Genomic DNA, 19,220 nt, shown 5'->3' with positions numbered 1-19,220 from the left:
AAGTCCTCGGTTGTGGAAAAAACAAAAGAAATGCAAAAAACAACCTGTGTGATTGGTGCCTGAGGAACTAAGAGTTTCAGAAAATCCTAATTCTAAAGGACTTCTGAAGATTCTATGATCTTGCATGCCTGAAGAAGTGGTCCCAGCCCCTGTTTCTGGGGGGAAGGTCTTGATTTTGAGCCTCTGTAGTCCTTTTGGAACTGTCTGCAGTTCTAGAGCCTGGAGGGGAAACTGAACATAGGACTCTGCTCACAAGGCAAGGAGGATATGTGCCATTTAAATAACCCTTGTACATTAGAGATAAGCCTTTCATCCCCTCTGACTAATCCACAGATTTGAATGACAAGCCAACTTCTTCAACTCGTTACCTTACCTTTGGTGGTTTCACTCTCACGGATAAGAAAGGTACCTCTTGGGTTTCCAAAGGACAAAAGCTGTCGCTCAGCATCTTTTCGGCCAAGTTTTCCAAAGTACCACCTTTAAATGAGATCAAGGGAAGGAAATGTTTTATAACGCTCGTTTGCAAAAATGGAACGGCATCAGCTCCTCTGCCCGTGAATCCTCCTCACCTCCGATTCCATCCTTAGCCGCACCCTGTGTAGTTTTCCCTAGCCGCATCTAATTCCCTTTCAGTCTATTCCTGATTCCATCCCTAATCCATCTCCTTCACTCCTGAAAAACGATCAGATTTGAATTGCAGGTTATTTTTCTTTCTTCCAGAGATGACAGGAACTGGTGGGTTTGGGTTAGAAGTGCCACCCACATGCATAAAAAGAGAAACCCAAGACCTTGTTTTGAAATGGCAACTGCAGGAGACCCTTCCCACGCACCTCTACAAGACCCTGGATTTCTGAGCATAATTACAACCCTTGGGAAATAACAAAACACAGTCTTAGTGTCTATAAAGATCATTAATCAAGCACTGAAAAAATGTCAGTCAGAATGGACAAAGAACAAAGACACGGTATTTTCAGTAACTTCCTACTTACAGGAACTCTGAAAGAAAATGGTCAAGACTACCCCTAATTTGAGATGACTGCTGTCCCTGGATGTCTGTTTCTCTTTTCTTCCTGTCCAGCAGGGGTGAGGACTTGGATGGGATGGATAAAAGGCAACTGCTGCATGGCGGGGCTGTGACCTGCCGCACGTGAGCTCTAGCACAGCTGCAGGCAGGTTACTGCGTACAGTCAACCAGCAAGTCCTTAAAAACACTCAGTGTCACAGACGTGTTCATACTCTCCCTGTAATGACATTCCCGTGCCACTTTAGGAGGCATCACATCACATCACCCGCCGACCTTCCTTATTCATCTTCACCTCCCCCTGTACCCTCCAGCCCTAAGCACTGCCTGGCACTTGGGTAACGTTTCTGCACCAGGTGCTGAGCGAGCAGCAGGTGCTCCAAGAGCCCCAGGGAGAACCTGGGAGCGTTCCACCGGAATCTGTGCACAGGAACAATTTTTAGAATATCTGACTGTGAAAGGATCCAGTTTCTAAAATGAAATTTCAATTCATTATACTTGTGCATAGCTATTATGTGTTCACTATCAAATTCTTTTGTGAATGAAAGAGCTTCCCTGAAGATAAGAAAAGACACGCTGCATGCCAGCTCCTCAGTGACTTTTAAAGGCACAAGATTGCAACAATCCTAACCTAGTGCTAGGTGGTATAAAGGGAATTACACCAATTATTTGTGAGAAATGACTTTCTGGGTTTGTATCAATAACCCAATTAAAATGCAGTGTAAATAGGAACAGTGATGAAAAGAGAACCACTGGAACAGTGGAGTGTACTAAAATAATTGTTATTTTAAGATAATGGTAATTAATTGCATATGTAAAACCATAGGTATTATTTTTTAAATGCTATTTTATTCTTTAAAAACAAAGTACTTAAAAAACCTGACCATTATAAATGTAACTTAAATATATTGTGGGTAGGATCCCAGTTAAGTCAAAGTAATGCTGCATTTTGGTGGTACCTTTTATCCTGAAAGAACACAAAGATGTTTGCAAATCTGCCCTAAAAAAAAGATTCAATACGGATTCCTTTATTCACTGATGATGAAACACACTCACTGAGGGAAAAAAGGAGCTCAGAACCACTGAGTATTTGAGAGTGGGAAACAAAACAGATCTTCTTAGAGGAAATACAGGGGAATTAAAGACAAGAGAGCAATCCCATTGGGGATCTGGCTGGGGTGTGGAGTCTAATCCTCCCTGCAGTGCTTAAACAAACCCAGGGCATATTAAATATCAGAGCCAAAGCTTGGGCTGCGTGGCTGACTTTTCTCAACTACCTTTCTGGTAAGTCAGGCCTGCCCCACCGAGCAGGAGAGGCAGGTCCCCAAGGTGTCAGGGGGAAGGCCCAGGTCTCATATGTGGGAGATCCTGTTCCACCTCTTTTCCCCTCGGTTCAGAGGTCAGGGCCGCTACAGGAGCCCTTCCGACAGTTCTCCACTTTGGAAGTGCCAATGAATCCCCACAGGCCAGGAGGAGGAACCATGGCTATCCCTTCTAGAATTTCCTCAGCCTATCGACCACCTTCCGAAACTGCTGTCAGTGAAATCCTTGGGCTAACTGTTAGTCACGATCTGCTATGAAAGAAACCACCCGAGACCTCACATCAAAGGAAAGGACCATTGGACATGCATCACCACAGGATTCCCCAAGTGGTAGGATACACTGCATGTGAGTTACTCCTACCCGTGGTGTGGACAGTATGTCTTTTCAGCACCTCTCTAACATTTCTGATTACATCGAGGAGAAAAAGCTCAAATTGATTTTTAACAATTACTTACACACTCCCCTTTCTCTCTCTCTCTCCATCCCTCCCTTCTTCCCACCCCTCTCCTCTTTTCTTCAGCAGACTGCAGGCTTAAATCCTTGGGTTGGCAATAATACATGCTCTAGCTAGAATTTCATCACTTTCTTATGGTTATTTCTATCTATGGCAAGTAATATTGGGTTTTCATTTAAGGTACTAATATAAAGTTTCTTCTCAAAATAAATGTTTTTAAAAGTGAGCAGGCTTGGGCTTCCCTGGTGGCGCAGTGGTTGAGAGTCCGCCTGCCGATGCGGGGGACACGGGTTCGTGCCCCGGTCCGCGAAGATCCCACATGCCGCGGAGCGGCTGGGCCTGTGAGCCGTGGCCACTGAGCCTGCGCGTCCGGAGCCTGTGCTCCGCAACGGGAGAGGCCACAGCAGTGAGAGGCCCGCGTACCGAAAAAAAAAAAAAAAAAAAAAGTGAGCAGGCTTTAAGAAAAATATTAAGTTAATAAGGGTACAAGTATTATCCAGATGTGGCAAAAACCATGGCATAGAGCCTGGGAGACAAGCACTGCCACATCCTTTCCCCCCTTAATCGCTCTAGTGAACTACTTCTCCCACTTACACAATGTTAATGGCACTAATCAGGGCAACTAACTTTTAAAAGCAAGTAGTTAAGTGAAAACAACAAAACATACTCTTCTGCCTGGATGGAGTCAACTGGAGCCACATAATTGCTGGGAATGTAACCAGTCTCTCCAGTTGTCAAGGAGCGTGCTTCCCACCAATCTCCTTCCCTGCAGGGAACAAAGAGAAAAGGAAGTGAGTATGTCGACCATTTCAATGTTTTGCAGTCACAGACTCTGTGTTGTAAGAGCATAGGACTGTTCCCTACTCATTCTACTACCAGATTTCTCCAAACTCCAACACAGCCTTCTGTGAGGGTCAAATGGTTACAATCTGTGTCAGTGCAGAGAGGAAGCCAGTTTTGTCTCTCATCTCTTGCTTTATTTATGAATTCAGAATGTAGGACCCTGGCCATGAGGGGGCTCTGGTGGGGGAGAGGGCGTTTTGCTTGGTAAGTGTCTCCAACTTACATGGAGGGGAAGGGAACTCAGCCCCCGCCTACTTAAGAAAAACATTGTAACAACAACAAAACTGTAATTATGTGAGGTGACAGATGTGTTAACTAACCTTCTTGCAGTAAACATTTCACAATATACGTGTCAATCCATCACACTGTACACCTTAAACTTATACAATGTCATATTTCCAATTATATATCCATAAAGCTGGAAAAAAACAAATAAAGCATGCACTGCTAATCAGGCTAACAGTCTCTATTTCATCCCCTGTCCCGAGGCAACCAACATCCTAGTACCTCTGGAGAGATGCAAGCCGCTGGCTTTAGCATTATTTTGTCAGCCATTAAATGATTCGAAAGAAAGAAGGAAAGAAAAAAAAGGGAGGGAGGCAGGCAGAGAGAGAGAGAGACAGACAGAAAGACGGACAGCAGACAGACATTATAGTTGCATATCACCTGAGAAAGGAAGCCTGTTAGGAGGCCGGTTAAGAGGTGAAGGCGCTTCGAATACCTGCCTTGTTTGCTCTCAAGAAAATGGGTAGAAGAATAAAGCCTACAGTAGGTTACGCCTTGCTCAGACATTTTCTCCCTGAGGTTATTTCATCAAGTATTGACAGCGCTGCTCTGAGTCTGAAGGGTAGGAGAGGAAGGGTGGGTGTAGCTGTGTGCGTGCAAGTGCACGCAGAGAATGAAAACTCGCTAAGGGGATGAGAGTCTTAGTCCCACCACTCTGTGTAGCTCAGTGTTCCAGCGACAGCATGGGCTCATCTGTGGGGTTCTCAGCGCTGCGGGCAGAAGGATGTGAAAGGGGGGCTAGAATACCACCCTCAGCTTGCAACAGATGAGTAGATTAAACAGTTAGAGTTCATATGCTCAGACTCACATAGCTGCATGTGACAGAGAGCAGGGGAGGAGTGCGTGCCTCTTCCCATCAGCAACGGTTAGCACGTATGTGGGGCTGTAGCTCTGACCTGATAGTGCTGCAGAGCCCTCCACCGGCCTGCGGTCAGGAGTGCAAGGGGGAAGCGAGGATGCACTGCCCCTGAGTAGGTGGAGACCTCCTAGACTTCTGATCACCAGAAGCCCAGCACCTTCTCTCCTTCCTTTTTTGGTCCTTGAAGGCAGCAAGAGAAATCCCAAGCTGTTTTGTTGTTGTGTTTTTTTTTTTTTTAAATCACTTTTTCGCTGGGCTGTGTGTCAAAGCCCTCAGACAGGGAAGAGAAATGTTGGCTTTTGGCCCTGGTCAAGATCCTCCCCAGACTGATGCAATTAGGTAGAGGATAACCAGCCTCCATATTAAATGCAAGCCTTACTCCAGTGACCCATCCTCTAAAGACTGATTCCGAGCGAGGTGACGATGAGCAATGACTCCATGTAGGATTTAACGCAGTGACAGACAAATGCGGACGAGCCCACATGTGCTACAGGGGCAGCTGCGGGAAAGCGTCAGGTGGAACGAGTAGCACAGAATAGCTCACAAGGAGACAGGGTGCTGGCAAAGGCTTTAAAACACTTATGTTTCAGTTGGTTTTTCAGTCTTTCTTTTGCTACCCTATTACATTTAAACAAATCAATCAAAACAGGGAGATGATTTTCCCCAGAAAGTCTTTTATTAATAACCTTAAATTTAGTTTATGTCCATATTTTTATTATGAAATAATTTATACGTACCAAAGACCGTATGTACAAATGAACACCTGTGAACCCACCCCCCCAACTTAAGAACTAGATCCATCCGGCTGTGTGGAATCTACCGTGTTGCTCCTCTATCTCGTCCCTCTGCCTTTTAGGTTCAAATCATGAAATTAAAAATGCTAACATTTAAACAGTTTGTATTGGGTTCATTTCTACATCCTCCAAAAGAAATACATGCAGTTATAAGTATATTATCTAAGAACATATGTGGAAGTTTGCTTTTTTCTTTAAACACTGCATGCGTTTAAGGAAATTGCTTTCTAGCCATTATCTTCATTTTAATGTGTTAACATTTTTACTGCTCTGAAATTCCACTAGATGGAGACATTTCATCATAAAAAATAACCATACCGATCACCTCCAGCCTTTCTTTTCTTTTTTCTCTCTCTCCCTCCCTCCCTCTCCCTCCCTCTCCCTCCCTCTCCCTCCCTCTCTTTCTCTCTCTCTCACATACACACACACACACACACCTGGGAAATCTCCCAAACAGTGAGTAAAATATTAAGTACTTGCAGCAGAGGCTTATTTTTTTTTACTGCAAGATAACCTTCACTGAGTTAGCTCTAATTGATTTAAATTTTTAAAAAAAGTCACCTATCAATTTGGGGGTACACGGAAATGTCGTCTGGGGCAGGAAGCCAGTGCACTTTGCTGCAGGTTGTGACAGCCCAGTCTTATTCAGGTGACATGGTATTAATCAAGTTATTTCCATTTCAAATCCAGCATTAACTATCTCATTTTGGTCTTGCCACCTAAATAGTTTAGCACAGATTAGAATCCAACTATCAGACTGTTCGAAAGTCCTGTATCAGGAATTCATGATTTTCTCTTAAGTGACTCCATTAATCTCACAAGGGTTTTCAGTTACTCATGAGAAACTGAGAAAGATAAAATCCTTTTCTCTTTTTTGAGGCCATCCAGGGTCACTTTCTCCATCAAAGGAGCTATGGGGTGACAAGGACACAATGTATTATGTAGTAAAACTCACATGTTGTGTCCAGACAGGCTGGTACAGACTCAAGACATCAAAAAAGCCTTTTAAGCAAATGAAAACATCATTTGTTTAATACGTTAGGAGCCCAATTCACCTACAAATAAATAATATACTCTATACAATTTATTCACCTTGATTTAGGAAAATAGGATCTTTACTGTGCTTTTTCTTTCTTTACTTGAGTTACTAGGAGTAATTAGTATTATTAAAGCTACATTCCTTGAAACAGTTCTTACAGTCCAGCTATTTCATTAATTCAGAGTTGGTGAGATTTTTCTTCAACTGTTATCTTGCTCTGATTCAAATATATGATTTAAGCCCTGCCTCTGGTTTAGAAGAGCTTTTAAGTTTCCGAAACAGCTTCCCCTGTGGCTCTAATGTAAACACTGAGTAAAAGAGCCTCTTCCCAATTCCCAGAGTTGCTCAGAGATGGCTTGTGGCCCCAGGAGCTGGGAATCTGGAGCCCTGATGGAGCCAAGAAGTGACATTTGCAAACAGAAGTCAGCCTTGACCTATGGAGCTGTGGAGCATTATTATAAATGATGGATTCTTTCTAAATTTGGTCACTGCCCATCTTACTCTCATAGGGCATATCCATAACAATGTTGTCAAATGTTTAGATGGGCTCTAAACCAGATTTCTTCTTATCACAATGAAAAGAACTTTAAAGGAGTCACTACCCTAGGCAATGAGCACTACTACTCCATGCTGTGTAAAATGTCTACGATATTTTAGAGTTGCTGTTTCTAGGTGGTACATCACTAGTCATGAAATGTGAAAACAGGGAATAAAACAGATGAATTCACATATTCAAAATGGGTCAAGTTTAATAATGTCCAAATTCCCTACACTGAGCCCCTACACCAGGTCCGTGAAGGACCTCCCATCCCCATGGTGGGAAGCAGTGCCGTCGTCGGCTCCGGGCATGGGCACACGTGCATTATCACATGGTTTATGCTGCACTGTGACACACAAAAGCCAGCCCTGTGGCCTCCAGTTCCTGCCTCTTGACAGGGCAAGGAGCAGGCGGACCCACACTAGGAGGTGTGGCAGCTGCCCCAGGGAGAACACAGCCCTGTCCCTCCCTCTCTTTCAAGGGATGAGAGCCAGGGGCTGGGAGAGGCACCGGCAGGGGCAAGGAGACACATGCCATCTGGTTCTGTACTATTGCTTTGTTTTTCCTTCATGATTTTCTCTTCCCTGTTGTTACCCTTGACTTCAGGATATTGTGCTTGTTACGAAAACCCTATTTCCACGCCATAACCTTGAAAAGGGGCATTTAAATGGCACATAGGATGAGAAATTCCACTGGCAAGAAGGAATAACATTAAAGGGATAAAAAGCCTTTGTAATACTGTCTTCTAACAGAACAGGGTCAGAGGTTCAAAAGCCTTCTGTAAACATTAATGGCCATGCATGCAAATCACGAAATACAGATTGAGGCAGGTCGGGTCTTCCTCGCATGTTTCTCCAAAATTCCAGTCGGAGGCCACTCTAGATCCTATCCAGATTAACAAAGGAAGAAGTCACAAATTTGGTTTGGGCAAGGACTGGCTTTCCAAGTGCCCTGCAACCCAACATGTAAATCCATGTGCCGTGTGGAGAAAACCTAAGAAAAGCCATGTATGGTACCTCCTACTATTCCTTAATTCTTGCCTTTTAGAAGTTACAAACTGATTGACAAGTTCTAACCAACCTTGGCATTTAGGAAATACTGCATAAAATTGGGAGGGGAAGGAGGGTGTATTTCGGAATTCAAAGTTAGTAGACTCTGACAAGAAGCATTCATCTGAGCATCAAATTAACAATAAGGAATCATAAATCGGAAGAGATCAAAGCCAAATCCCCCCTCCCCCATTTCCCTTCAAACCTTCATGTAACTCCAATAGTTCAGTCCCCTCTGATGTGGGCCTTTCCAACACTGAACCTGACACTTCACTCAGGATGCCATCCCCGCATCTGACCCTTGGCTTTGCCACCTGCTAGCTCCGTGCACCCAGGGAGCTCCCTAACCTGAGCCTCTGGCTCCTCCTATGTCAAAAGATGACTATGAGACACACCTCAGACAGTTGCTGTGGAGAGCAAATGAGAACCTTTGCAGCTTAGCACATGGCTGGCACATAAGGAGCCTTCAATAAATGGCAGCTCTTTACTATGCTTAAAATAATTCCTTTGGCTACAGGACGAGGGCTCATGGGGGGCAGGTAATGTTCTTTTTGATCTGGGTACGTGTTGCACAGGCATGTTTGGTTTGTGTAAATTCCGCAAATGGTACACTTTTAAAAAACTGTGGTAAAATATGTATAACATAAATGTACCACTTTAACTGTTAAGTTAAGCGGCCTTACTGTGCGAGCACCACCCTGCACAGTTTTGATCCGTGCACTTGACCATATGCATTTAAATAAAAAGTTAAAAAAATCCCACCCACCCCCCTGTTCATGATGACAATAATATATTTAAAAATAACCCTGTAACTACGGAGACAGTGCCTTCTGATGTCTGGAAGAGTCACTGTCCTATTACGGGACGAATTCCATTCTTGCCCTTGAAAGGTGGTCCTGAGAGTTGGGGGCATCCTAGGGAAGGGGTGGGTTCTACAAGGAGGCAGTTTTCAGGGCCTGAGGCAGTTCCCTGTTCTAAGGACCACTCCTCTTTCCTGGGATGGGTGGGGTGAGCAGGGCTGCCTCTCACCTGCCCTTGGAAAAGCTGAAGAGCCAGACTTCGGGCCCTTCCACCACCATGAAATCCAGTTTGCTCAGAGAGCAGAGGGCAGAGTAACCAGACCTAGCAGCACTGGAGAACTTCCTGGTGGGCCCTCAGCCTCCAAGTGGCATTCTTTCCCAGCCACTGGGGGGCGCTCACGAGGGAAACTTGAGGTGTTGGGGAGAGGGCCTGACTTGCACACATGGGACACCACCATTTTCTTTGGAGCCTGGATTTTTCTGGAGGGCCCCCAACTGTGCACACTGCCTTAACCCAACAGACATAATATTTAAAAACTATAGGGAAATCTGACCCATATTTACTCTCCCTAAAGGAAGTATTAAATGGAGGATTTGAAAAATGAGTGATTCTCACCCTTGACATTTCCCCATTGCCTGCTTAACTGCTGTTTCTACTGGCCACATTGAAAAGGCATGCTTGTAGTCATTCTCGAGTGGGCAAAATCACTTCTCCTTCCATCTTACAAAGATTTCAGTCACTTGCAAATTTTCATTATGGAAAATTGCCTCCACAGGCTTCACCAATGGGAATATTTAGCAGTTTTGAAAATGGAACTTGTTGCCAGCCTTACATGAGGCTAGGGCAACATGTGAAATTTGAAGAAAATCTCCGGGCAAAGAGAGGCTAATGTGGCTAGGCCAGCCTCCTGCCAATCATCTGAAACTAGATTTGTAGAGGGCGAGGCTGGTGCTTTTACAACCTTTAAACCAAAACCATCGACTCTCATCAGCTTCTATGGTATCTTCCAAAAAGCTCCCTGGACATACAGCGCCATAAAATACTGCACTGGTTCATCAACTCTTCTTTCCTCAAGTTAAGTTGCTGAGAATTAATGAATTGATTAGTAAGTGTTCTCTTAGCATTTCAGAGACCTGAAAAGGTGCAGACTGCTAGCACAAGAATTGTTGCCCAGTCTGAAAGGAATGCATGCTTCCCTCTCCCTCTCCAAACTTACGAGCTGTTCAATATTTGAAATTTTTCTCCTTTGTGAAAACTCAGGTCATCTTCCGTCCGTGCTTCATAATCGTAAAGGGCCACAAACAGGGTCACTCCTGACAAAAACAAAATCAAAACGGGAGAGATTATTACACCAGGGGAAATTAATTCCAAGAAATTAAATCTTCACTAAAACCTCATTCTCAAAATTTACCTCTAATCAGTACTGATAACATGACACAGTGTTGTAATTGTGTGAAACCAGAGTCACAAGCTGAATTTATGTCTTGGTCTTTGTAGGGGAAGCATTATTTGATCCAACTAAAACCCAGAGTTGAAGGACTTCTCTCTGTACACTTGGAATGAGTCCTTGGGAAGAGATGGATATTGATATCACGGCCACAACCAAGGGGCAGCAGCAACATTGTACTTCAGATTTGCAGGGCTCTGCAGCAATGACAGACACTCTTTACCCCACACGTTCTCCTCCGTGCAGGAGCCCGCATCAGGTCTGGGTAAAATGGACTACGCTTTCCCTCGGCATAACAGGACACGGAATGTAACAGGAAACTCCTTCTGCAGCCCGGGCACTGAGAAGACCCTCTCCGTACATGTTCACCCCATCAGAGGATGTCTTGCCCTTGGCACCTGCCAAGGCCATCAGGACTCCCTCTCTCTGGCTCTCCTTCCACCATGGACTCACCCCTCCCCGCATGACTTGTCCTCACTCTTCCTCACCTGGCTGACGTGCCACAGAGGCCTTTCCTGCCTTGCAGCGGTTTGCCATCAACACTGAAGAACGTCCAGTGTTGCATTTGGCCTAGATCTCTGCCTACCATGTGGAGGAAGTCCTAAGCCAGCCCACAGGGGTTTTCACCTCCTGGTGTTCAGGCCCTTGTGCAATCCCCTCCCTCTGAGTGTGGCTGAACCCAGTGACTTGCTTCTAACCAACAGAACATGGCAAAGGTGATGGGATGTCCCATGAATGATTACGCTTCAACTTCAAAAGACGGTGACCTCTGTCTTCCGAGCAGACTCTCTGGATTGCCGCTTTGGCTTGATCACTCTGATGAAGCAAACTGCCATGCTGGCGAGGCCCACACGACAAAGAACTGAGGGTGGCCTCTGGCCAACAGCCAATGAGGAGCTGGGCCCTGCCAACACGCCGTGAACTTGGCAGCAGCAGACCCTTCTCTGATGGATGGCGAGAGGACCATAGCCCAGCCAACACACCTTGACTGCAGCCTGTGAGAGACTCTGAAATAGAGGCCCCGGCTGAGTTGTTGCTAGATTTCTGACCCACAGAAACTGTGGGACAGTAAACGTGCATCCTTTTAAAGCTGCAAAGTTTTGTGACAATTTGTTACGTAGCAACTGATAACAACTACATCCCATTTCTCTGCTCTCTGGATTCTCATTTTGATTTCCACACACCCCAAAGTGCCTAATGTGGCCTGAAGAACGCACACCATGGGTTCTGCGTTTCACCAAGCTGCCGTTTTGCTGTGTTGGTAGTTCCAAGGGAACAGATGTGCCGGGGACTATTTAAGAACTGGAGGGAGAGAGGGGGCTTGACTGTCCACCCCATCCCAAGTGGGACTTCCTGCAGGAGGGATGGCACGCAGAAGGTCTGACCATGCAAAGCAGCAGGTCTCATTTGACAAAATGCAAAACGTTTCAAAGATTTCTTTGAACAATTAGAAAGGAGACTGGCTTAAAACAGAGCCTGTAAGGCCATGCCTATCCTCATTTAACACTCGGTTAACAGATTCCCTTCAGTTCAGAATTTAAAAACAATCCTAAGCTCCACCGTGTGGAAGACAAGGCACAGGAGGATGATACTTCCACTTGCCCACTGTCTCCCTGCATCACTCACTGGGTGTTTTTATCTTCTAGGGATGGAGGGAAGAGTCAAAGGAGGTCACAGGGATGCACAGACACTGTTCCTGGCCTTAAAGCACTGAAAGCAACGTTGAGGAGAAAGACAGGCATATATGATAAAGCCAAATAATTCAGGCAGAAAAGTCCACCCACATTTGCGAGTATTGTTTTAACTTTCACATCTCATAAGGGATCGGATGCCCTCTTATACTAACACTGTCCCTGACGGTGTTACAGACCCACACGTTCACGGCAAGGAGCCCTCTCTAGTGCCTTTATGAATGATACCTGCAGACACAGGATTCATATCCAGCATTCACGAGTAAATGCACAAGGTCAGTGCCTGTGTCAGCAGAATTCAGAGTCCGGCTGGCAAAGCACTGGTCTTCTCCCAGCAGGCAAAGGGCACGTGTGCTGGGGGCATTTCTGGCTCCTTTTTTCCTCCAGCATCCTCCAGAGACAGACGTCCCTAGACCACCTGACGGCCTCTTTCCTTCCGCCCTCCATTCCAGGTGTCTCCCAGGAAGGCTGGAAGGATGAGTAAGTGTGCCCAGCCTTCAGTCACCCATGCAAGGCCTGCTTTAAAGGAAAAGCTAGATTCACCATAACATAAGGGTGAACATACAATATTTTTTCTACCGAGCAGAGTGTGAAGTGTTGGCAGAACAGAAGTAGTTAATTGCCCAAAGCTCTGGGTCAGGTCCCCTTCATATAACTATACTGTCGCGTTGGGTGGAGAGGGAAGAAGACATCTGCTGAAGCCTCGGCAGTGCCAACTCCCAAGGTAAAAAGGCACAACGGGTTGTTATTTAAGACATTTGCTCCCAGATGAGCTGACAGCATAATGGTTGATGTATATTTTTAAAAACTTCTGTAATAAACAGAACAATTTTGGAACATATAATGTCAAATATCTAGTTACCATGGTTCACATACTGGGAGAGGCTTTGGAAGACTAAGGATGCATGAGATAACTTACAAATATTTCAGAAAACATATGTCTGAGAACGTAGGCCAGATATTTTACAAAGTTATTAGCTAAGTCAGCAAATGCACATGGCAGTGAAACACAGCCTAGGGAAAGAGAAAGAAACCTAAAAGAAATATGAGAAGATTCCTTAAGGATACATAAGATTTGATTTTAAAATACAAAAGATAGGGCCTCCCTGGTGGCGCAAGTGGTTGGGAGTCCGCCTGCCGATGCAGGGGATACGGGTTCGTGCCCCGGTCTGGGAGGATCCCATGTGCCGCGGAGCGGCTGGGCCCGTGAGCCATGGCCGCTGAGCCTGCGCGTCCGGAGCCTGCGCGTCCGGAGCCTGTGCTCCGCAGCAGGGGAGGCCACAGCAGTGAGAGGCCCGCATACCGCAAAAGGGAAAAAAAAAATAAAATAAAATAAAATAAAATAAAATACAAAAGATACATGAAAATACTGGAGGGCTGATAAACTCTGCCATATTGAAGATGATGGGAGCATCAGAGAAGGAATCAATGAAGACAAATGGCCAAAAAATAATGTGGCCAAATGGCCTCACCAGCTGGGAAGCGACAGGCAGGCTGAAGGTTAGGCAGCTGAAAGGGCAGGTACTATCCTGTAAGTGCTCTTAACCGGTGGATGCGGGGAAGGAGTGCTTTCACATTTGGAGAACTCAAAACATCCATACTCAGATCCAGTCCTGGGACTTCTGATGTAAAAGACCTGGGATGGGGGCTCAGGCATCTATATTTTGAAAAAGCTGCCTAGTTATTCTGAGCCAGCCAGCCAAGGCTGAGAGCCACTGGCCTCAAGTGACTCAGCAGCAGGTTGTCTCTCGTAACCCCTGCAGGATTCTCACAGAGCAGCTGCTGGAGTCCCCTGCACCACTGTTGCCAGCACCTAGATTTGTCCATCAACCTTCAGCATTTTTAACAGCCCCTTATCTAGTAGGGGCTAGGCAGAGAGTGATTAAAAACTTAAATGTTGGGCTTCCCTGGTGGCGCAGTGGTGGACAGTCCGCCTGCCGATGCAGGGGACACGGGTTCGTGCCCCGGTCCGGGAAGATCCCACATGCCGCGGAGCGGCTGGGCCCGTGAGCCATGGCCGCTGAGCTTGCGCGTCTGGAGCCTGTGCTCTGCAACGGGAGAGGCCACCACAGTGAGAGGCCCGCGTACCTCAAAAAATAAATAAATAAATAAAAAACTTAAATGTTGAATCCTCAGTCAAAGGAGCACAAACGTTCAACTGCCAAAAGATTTAAGAGCAGCTTAATCCTGACCTGTTCCTCCTCTCGTACGCAAGGTCCCAGTATGAGACGAAGAGTTCACACCCCCAAAGACGGTGAGTCCTTGGCCCCCGGCTGCGTGGAAGTTGTTGTAGTTTGGGATGGAGGTCACGCCGAAGCTGGGGTAGTGCTGAGGAGTGGGGTCTGTGCCATAGCGGTACCCGGAGCTCTGGTTCAGGCTGCCATCCCTCTCCTCCGTCAGTTTTGTTGCTTCTTTATCCTTACATTGCACACAGCCCATTATCTAAATTCCTGTTGAAAACAAACAAAAAGAGGCACATGAACTTGGATGCTCCCTAGTGGCTGGGTTGCTTGACTATTAAAGAGGAATCATTTATAAAGCTCACTGTTGGATATTTCAGGCCTAGAGGGGCATGAAAAGCAGTGGCTACGGTTGACGGCTGGAAGCAATGTCAGTGCCTTTCACTTGACAATCACATTTGTTCCCCATATGCTCCGGGCAATGGGATCAATACAGAGTACAATATTCACCATGCAGCATTTTTCCTCGCATGAGGTCTGCACCCTTACACTGCTGTAATATCACACACCTGCCTAAAGACAGTCCAATACTACTAACTTATGCTTTTCTCTAGTTACCCTAAAAAGTAGTGTAAGCTTTCAAAAATGAGTGCGTGCAATATTAGAATAAAAACTTCCATCATGGCAAAGGAAATCTAAAGAATAGGGTGCAGGAGTGTTGGAAAAGCCAGAAGACAGCCCCTAAGTAGCTCACTGTACTTCTTCATTCCTGGGTACCCATTCTTCAGGCACACACTGGGTAAATTTTAAGCAATAAGATGATGGTAAGTATCAAAATTAAGAAATAATTACTGGATGAAAAAAATACAATTGACAGAAACTAAGAGGTCTGAGTATATTTGCAGGATGTCACGATAGCCTACAGTAATGAAATCATTTAAACCTGCTAATTAACTTTTCAAATTTCCATTAGCTTTTGACATCTTTCAGAAACATTTAAAAACTCATTCCCATGTTCTAGAATTAGTGGTGGATTCAAACTTGAGTCACTGTCACCCCAGCCTCCTTCAAACCAAACCTACTTCTTCTGCGCTGATCTGAGTAAATGGCACCACCAAGGTGTTCAAGTCAGAATCCTGAAGCACATCCTTACTGGCTCCTCTTTGCTTACTTTTCAATCTTCCTGTCTCACACTCTACTATCCAAACTTGCCTAACTTCTCAGTTCGTCAAAGGTTCTATTGTTCCCACTCACCTTTCGTCTTTGGAACATGGCTCTGAACACTGTTTGCCCCCTCCTCTTTGATACACAATATATCCTTCATGTCTCAGTCAAGACGCCACTTCCTCTGCAAAGCTGTCTCTGATTTCCCTGCCATCCCCCAGGCTGGGGTGGTGCTCTTCCTAAGTGCTCCCATGATATCTTGACTTCCCTCATTACGGCATCTATTGCGCCATATTAAAAATGGCCTGTCCACTTGTCTCATTGCTCAATAGACTGCGAGTTCCAGGAAAGCAGGGCTCTGTCCATTTCTGTCATAGCTATATTGCCAATGCCTGGCACATAGCACGTGCTCGATAAACAGCAATTGAATGAGTGAAGATTCTCTAGCCCACTGTTTCTCTTTCACCCTTTCTTTCTCTCTGCATGAAGGCCAACTCTTCTTCCAATAATTTTTATCAGCAGTGTGCCCTGTGTTTTGAATCTGTTGGCATGAGTGAGAAGTGAAGAAGATTCAAAAATGGAAGGTGAGTTGGTTAAATGACCCCACTTTGGACTGCAATGTCCCGTAATACCCTGTCCAGCTGACAGCAGGGAGGTAAGACATGCAATGGATGTCCCTGCCAAAATTCTGAAAAGTGGCCCATTTGGGGCCAGAGAACCAAATAAGAAATACATGACATCATGTGTAATTACATGTATTCACTGGGGAGAACACAGCTGGTACAGGATGGGAAGGGACTTGAGGAGGTGAAGGGAAATGAAAAGAGCCAGTTTCTCTATATATCTTGCAAACGAAAATGGGGTTGCCACATCAGATACGGAGACTCTTGGGAGGTACTGTTCAGAGCACTGCCTTCCTGCTGGCTGGGGTCATGGAAGCAATATCAGACTGTTTAAAGCCCTCTCACATTACATGTTTCAATAAATACTTACTGAATTTAATGTCGTTAGCTCAGAGTGGAAATGTTTGGAAACGAGCCGCCTGCTGCTTGAGCTGAGCTCACCAAATCTGGAACACATTTACGCGTAAATCATTCCAGATTAACTTACAGTGTACTGTGTCCAACATGCTCTCTAACTTACGGTAAATGAATATGATTTTAACAAGTTTCCAATAGGAAATGCAAAGTATCTCCAAGGCATGACTGACTGAAGGAGTTTCACCATTTGTTGTTGGTGTCGCTTCATAAGACTGGTAAATATCTTGCTCACTTTACATTAACTCTTCCCTGGCGGAACACTGTCCTGAGCATCTACAAAGGCCAACAGAAGACACGGCTTGTCCCAGGTACTCTTTTCAGGAATTTCACTGATCTGCTTTAGTTAGAGGATGTGAGACCTGAATCACAGAATCACATCATTTATGTCAGTGGTTCTCAGCTGGGGGTGACTTTGCTGTCCATGACCAAGGGACATATTTGGTTGTCACAGCTTGAGGGTAAGGGGTACTGCTGGCACCCGGTGGCAAGAGGCCAAGGATGCTGCTAAACATCCTACAATGAACAGGACAGCCTCTAACTACCAAGAATTACCTTGCCCGAATGTAAATGTGTCAAGGTCAAGAAATCCTGATTTATGAAGAGGAAAAGCATTATAGCTATATCTTTGAAACAGTGTAAGTGCTGTTTCCCTTATATGCATGTGACTGCCTTCCTTAGGAGAATGGGCATGCTGGGAGAAAAAGGCAATTTAAAGAATTGACACAAAATGCTGGTTTTTTTTCTCTAGAAGTTTGTTCCTTGTGATAGAGGAAGGAATCTAAAACCAATGAGAACTCTCAGTACAAACTACTCTTCCAATTCCATCAAAACAAAACCCTACATCAGAAACTTACTGAAAACAGGACCCTACATCAAACTAAGAAAAAAAATAATCTTTCAAAAATCTACTAAAAAAAGTATTACCACTGTAATAAATGCCTAACAGCTTTTATATAATTCTATGAAATAATGGAAGGAAACAAATAGTAAGCTCCTTGGAGGCAGCGATTATTTTTCAGTTTTTGTTCCATCATTGCATCTCCAGTGTCCAGAACAGTGCCTGGAACACAGCAGAAGCTCAATAAATATGTGTTAAATGATTAAATGCAAAAACCCCAAACTCTATCAGAATCATTTTGGAGAAAACAATTCTCTTTTATACCACTTCGTGTGCTTACAATTTTGAGTAAGGAATGTTTCTGCACAGATCTTGTGTACTCTCTTCACTTCATTGACAAACATGAAGAAAATGAAATAAATCAGTAAATGTGGGCTCGGTCATTAAAACTTAATCACAATGAAAATATTTGTATAAGGACTTGTGGTCTTCTTCCTCCCACTTGAGGTGGTCAGACTAACCATTTCCTGATGAAAGAATCAGAAGATGCTATATGAGTTGTACTCAGTGTGACTTTGGGCTCCTTGCCACGAAGCAAAGTTCTGAGCATTCGGGTTAAAATAAAAACATCCTTGTTACGTACAGTTCTGTGGTGTGGCTTTTATGGTCTGTGCTGTGGGTCCATCATGAACATATAATGCACTAATACATTTGCTCAAGATCCGTGGGGCACTGGGAAACGCTGAATAATGCCACTTGAAAGTGGGGCCCTGGAGGTACTCTGATCAGTAAATCATACATCATGACCTCATGACCACCGTCCTCTGTGCTTTGCTATGCCTAGAAAAACTGATAAACAGCACTTTGACCAGCAGCATCCTGTTCTTGTGGTGAAGCTCCCTATTATCCAGTTCTTCTGTAAATGGAAGGGCTCTGTTTCTACTACGTAAATAAAACCTGATTTACTTAAAATTTCCTTAATTTTCTCATATGTGACACAAGAGCATTAAGCAACTCAGGCAGAAATTGCCGAAGAGAGAATCATTCAAGGATTGCCACGTCCCCTTCCTGTGAGCATGCATGATGGACGTCATCAATCATCACAGCACCTTCTGGTGCTACACCACGTGTGGCCTCAGAATCCTTCTTCACATAGCCCTTGAGTGGTTGACTGAAGCTGACGTGAAGGATGGAATCTATCTGCTACTCTGGGCATAGGCTACTTCGATCCAGAATGAGTCTGGTCACACGTACATGCCCTCCACTGATGCCACAGACCCCAGTCTGGTCTGCTAGATGCACATGAAACACAGATACGCTCACATTTCCTCATAGGCCGATCAATAAAGCAACATCTGTATGCCCAGGTTATAACATCGCAGGACTTGTGAGATTTCAGGTGTGTGAGAGAGCTAGGTATGAGAAAAGGAAAAAGGCCACTGGCAGTCTTCTGCAAAAGCAAATTACTTTCTCTTGAGACACATAAATGGGATGGCAGGAGGAGGAAGGTGAAACTGACAACAAATAACTTTAATCTCAGCAGTGTAAGCACGATGCCTCAGAAACCAGCCTAGGTGGGTGTGGAGAAGTGAAGAGCCCTCAAGCATAAGTGGTATCCTTGCTCCCAACAGCCCAGACTCTGGAGAGTGATGGTGAAGCCACACTGGCCTGTGCTCTGATGTGGCATGTTTCCTGGGGCTGTCATTCACTATCCCTTTAGCTGGTCTCTGCTTTACCTGGGCAGGTATCACAATGAAAGGAAAAGAACGAGAAAGGGAACCAAACTAAGAACCTAGAAACCAAACACAAGCAACCCAGATGGGGACAGCTGGAAAAGTATTGAAAGCTGAACTG

The 19,220-nt window shown here is 45.0% G+C and overlaps 1 protein-coding gene across 4 annotated transcripts in view; it reads right to left on the bottom strand.

Annotated features, from left to right (window-relative positions):
* FYN (FYN proto-oncogene, Src family tyrosine kinase) overlaps positions 1–19,220 on the bottom strand; it is a 213,057-nt gene that overhangs the window by 41,565 nt on the left and 152,272 nt on the right. For all 4 annotated transcript variants that reach the window (XM_060115201.1, XM_060115199.1, XM_060115198.1 and 1 more), the window contains 4 exons: positions 14,337–14,594; positions 10,223–10,319; positions 3,466–3,564; positions 374–477 (listed from right to left, as the gene is read on the bottom strand). In XM_060115201.1, coding sequence (XP_059971184.1) covers positions 374–477; positions 3,466–3,564; positions 10,223–10,319; positions 14,337–14,583 — 547 coding nt within the window. In that variant the 5' untranslated portion in view covers positions 14,584–14,594. The remainder of the gene's footprint in view (positions 1–373; positions 478–3,465; positions 3,565–10,222; positions 10,320–14,336; positions 14,595–19,220) is intronic.

The sequence above is a fragment of the Mesoplodon densirostris genome, chromosome 12 (assembly GCF_025265405.1).
Source record: "Mesoplodon densirostris isolate mMesDen1 chromosome 12, mMesDen1 primary haplotype, whole genome shotgun sequence".
Classification (NCBI taxonomy): domain Eukaryota; kingdom Metazoa; phylum Chordata; class Mammalia; order Artiodactyla; family Ziphiidae; genus Mesoplodon; species Mesoplodon densirostris.
This window is presented reverse-complemented; position numbering and strand designations above follow the sequence as displayed.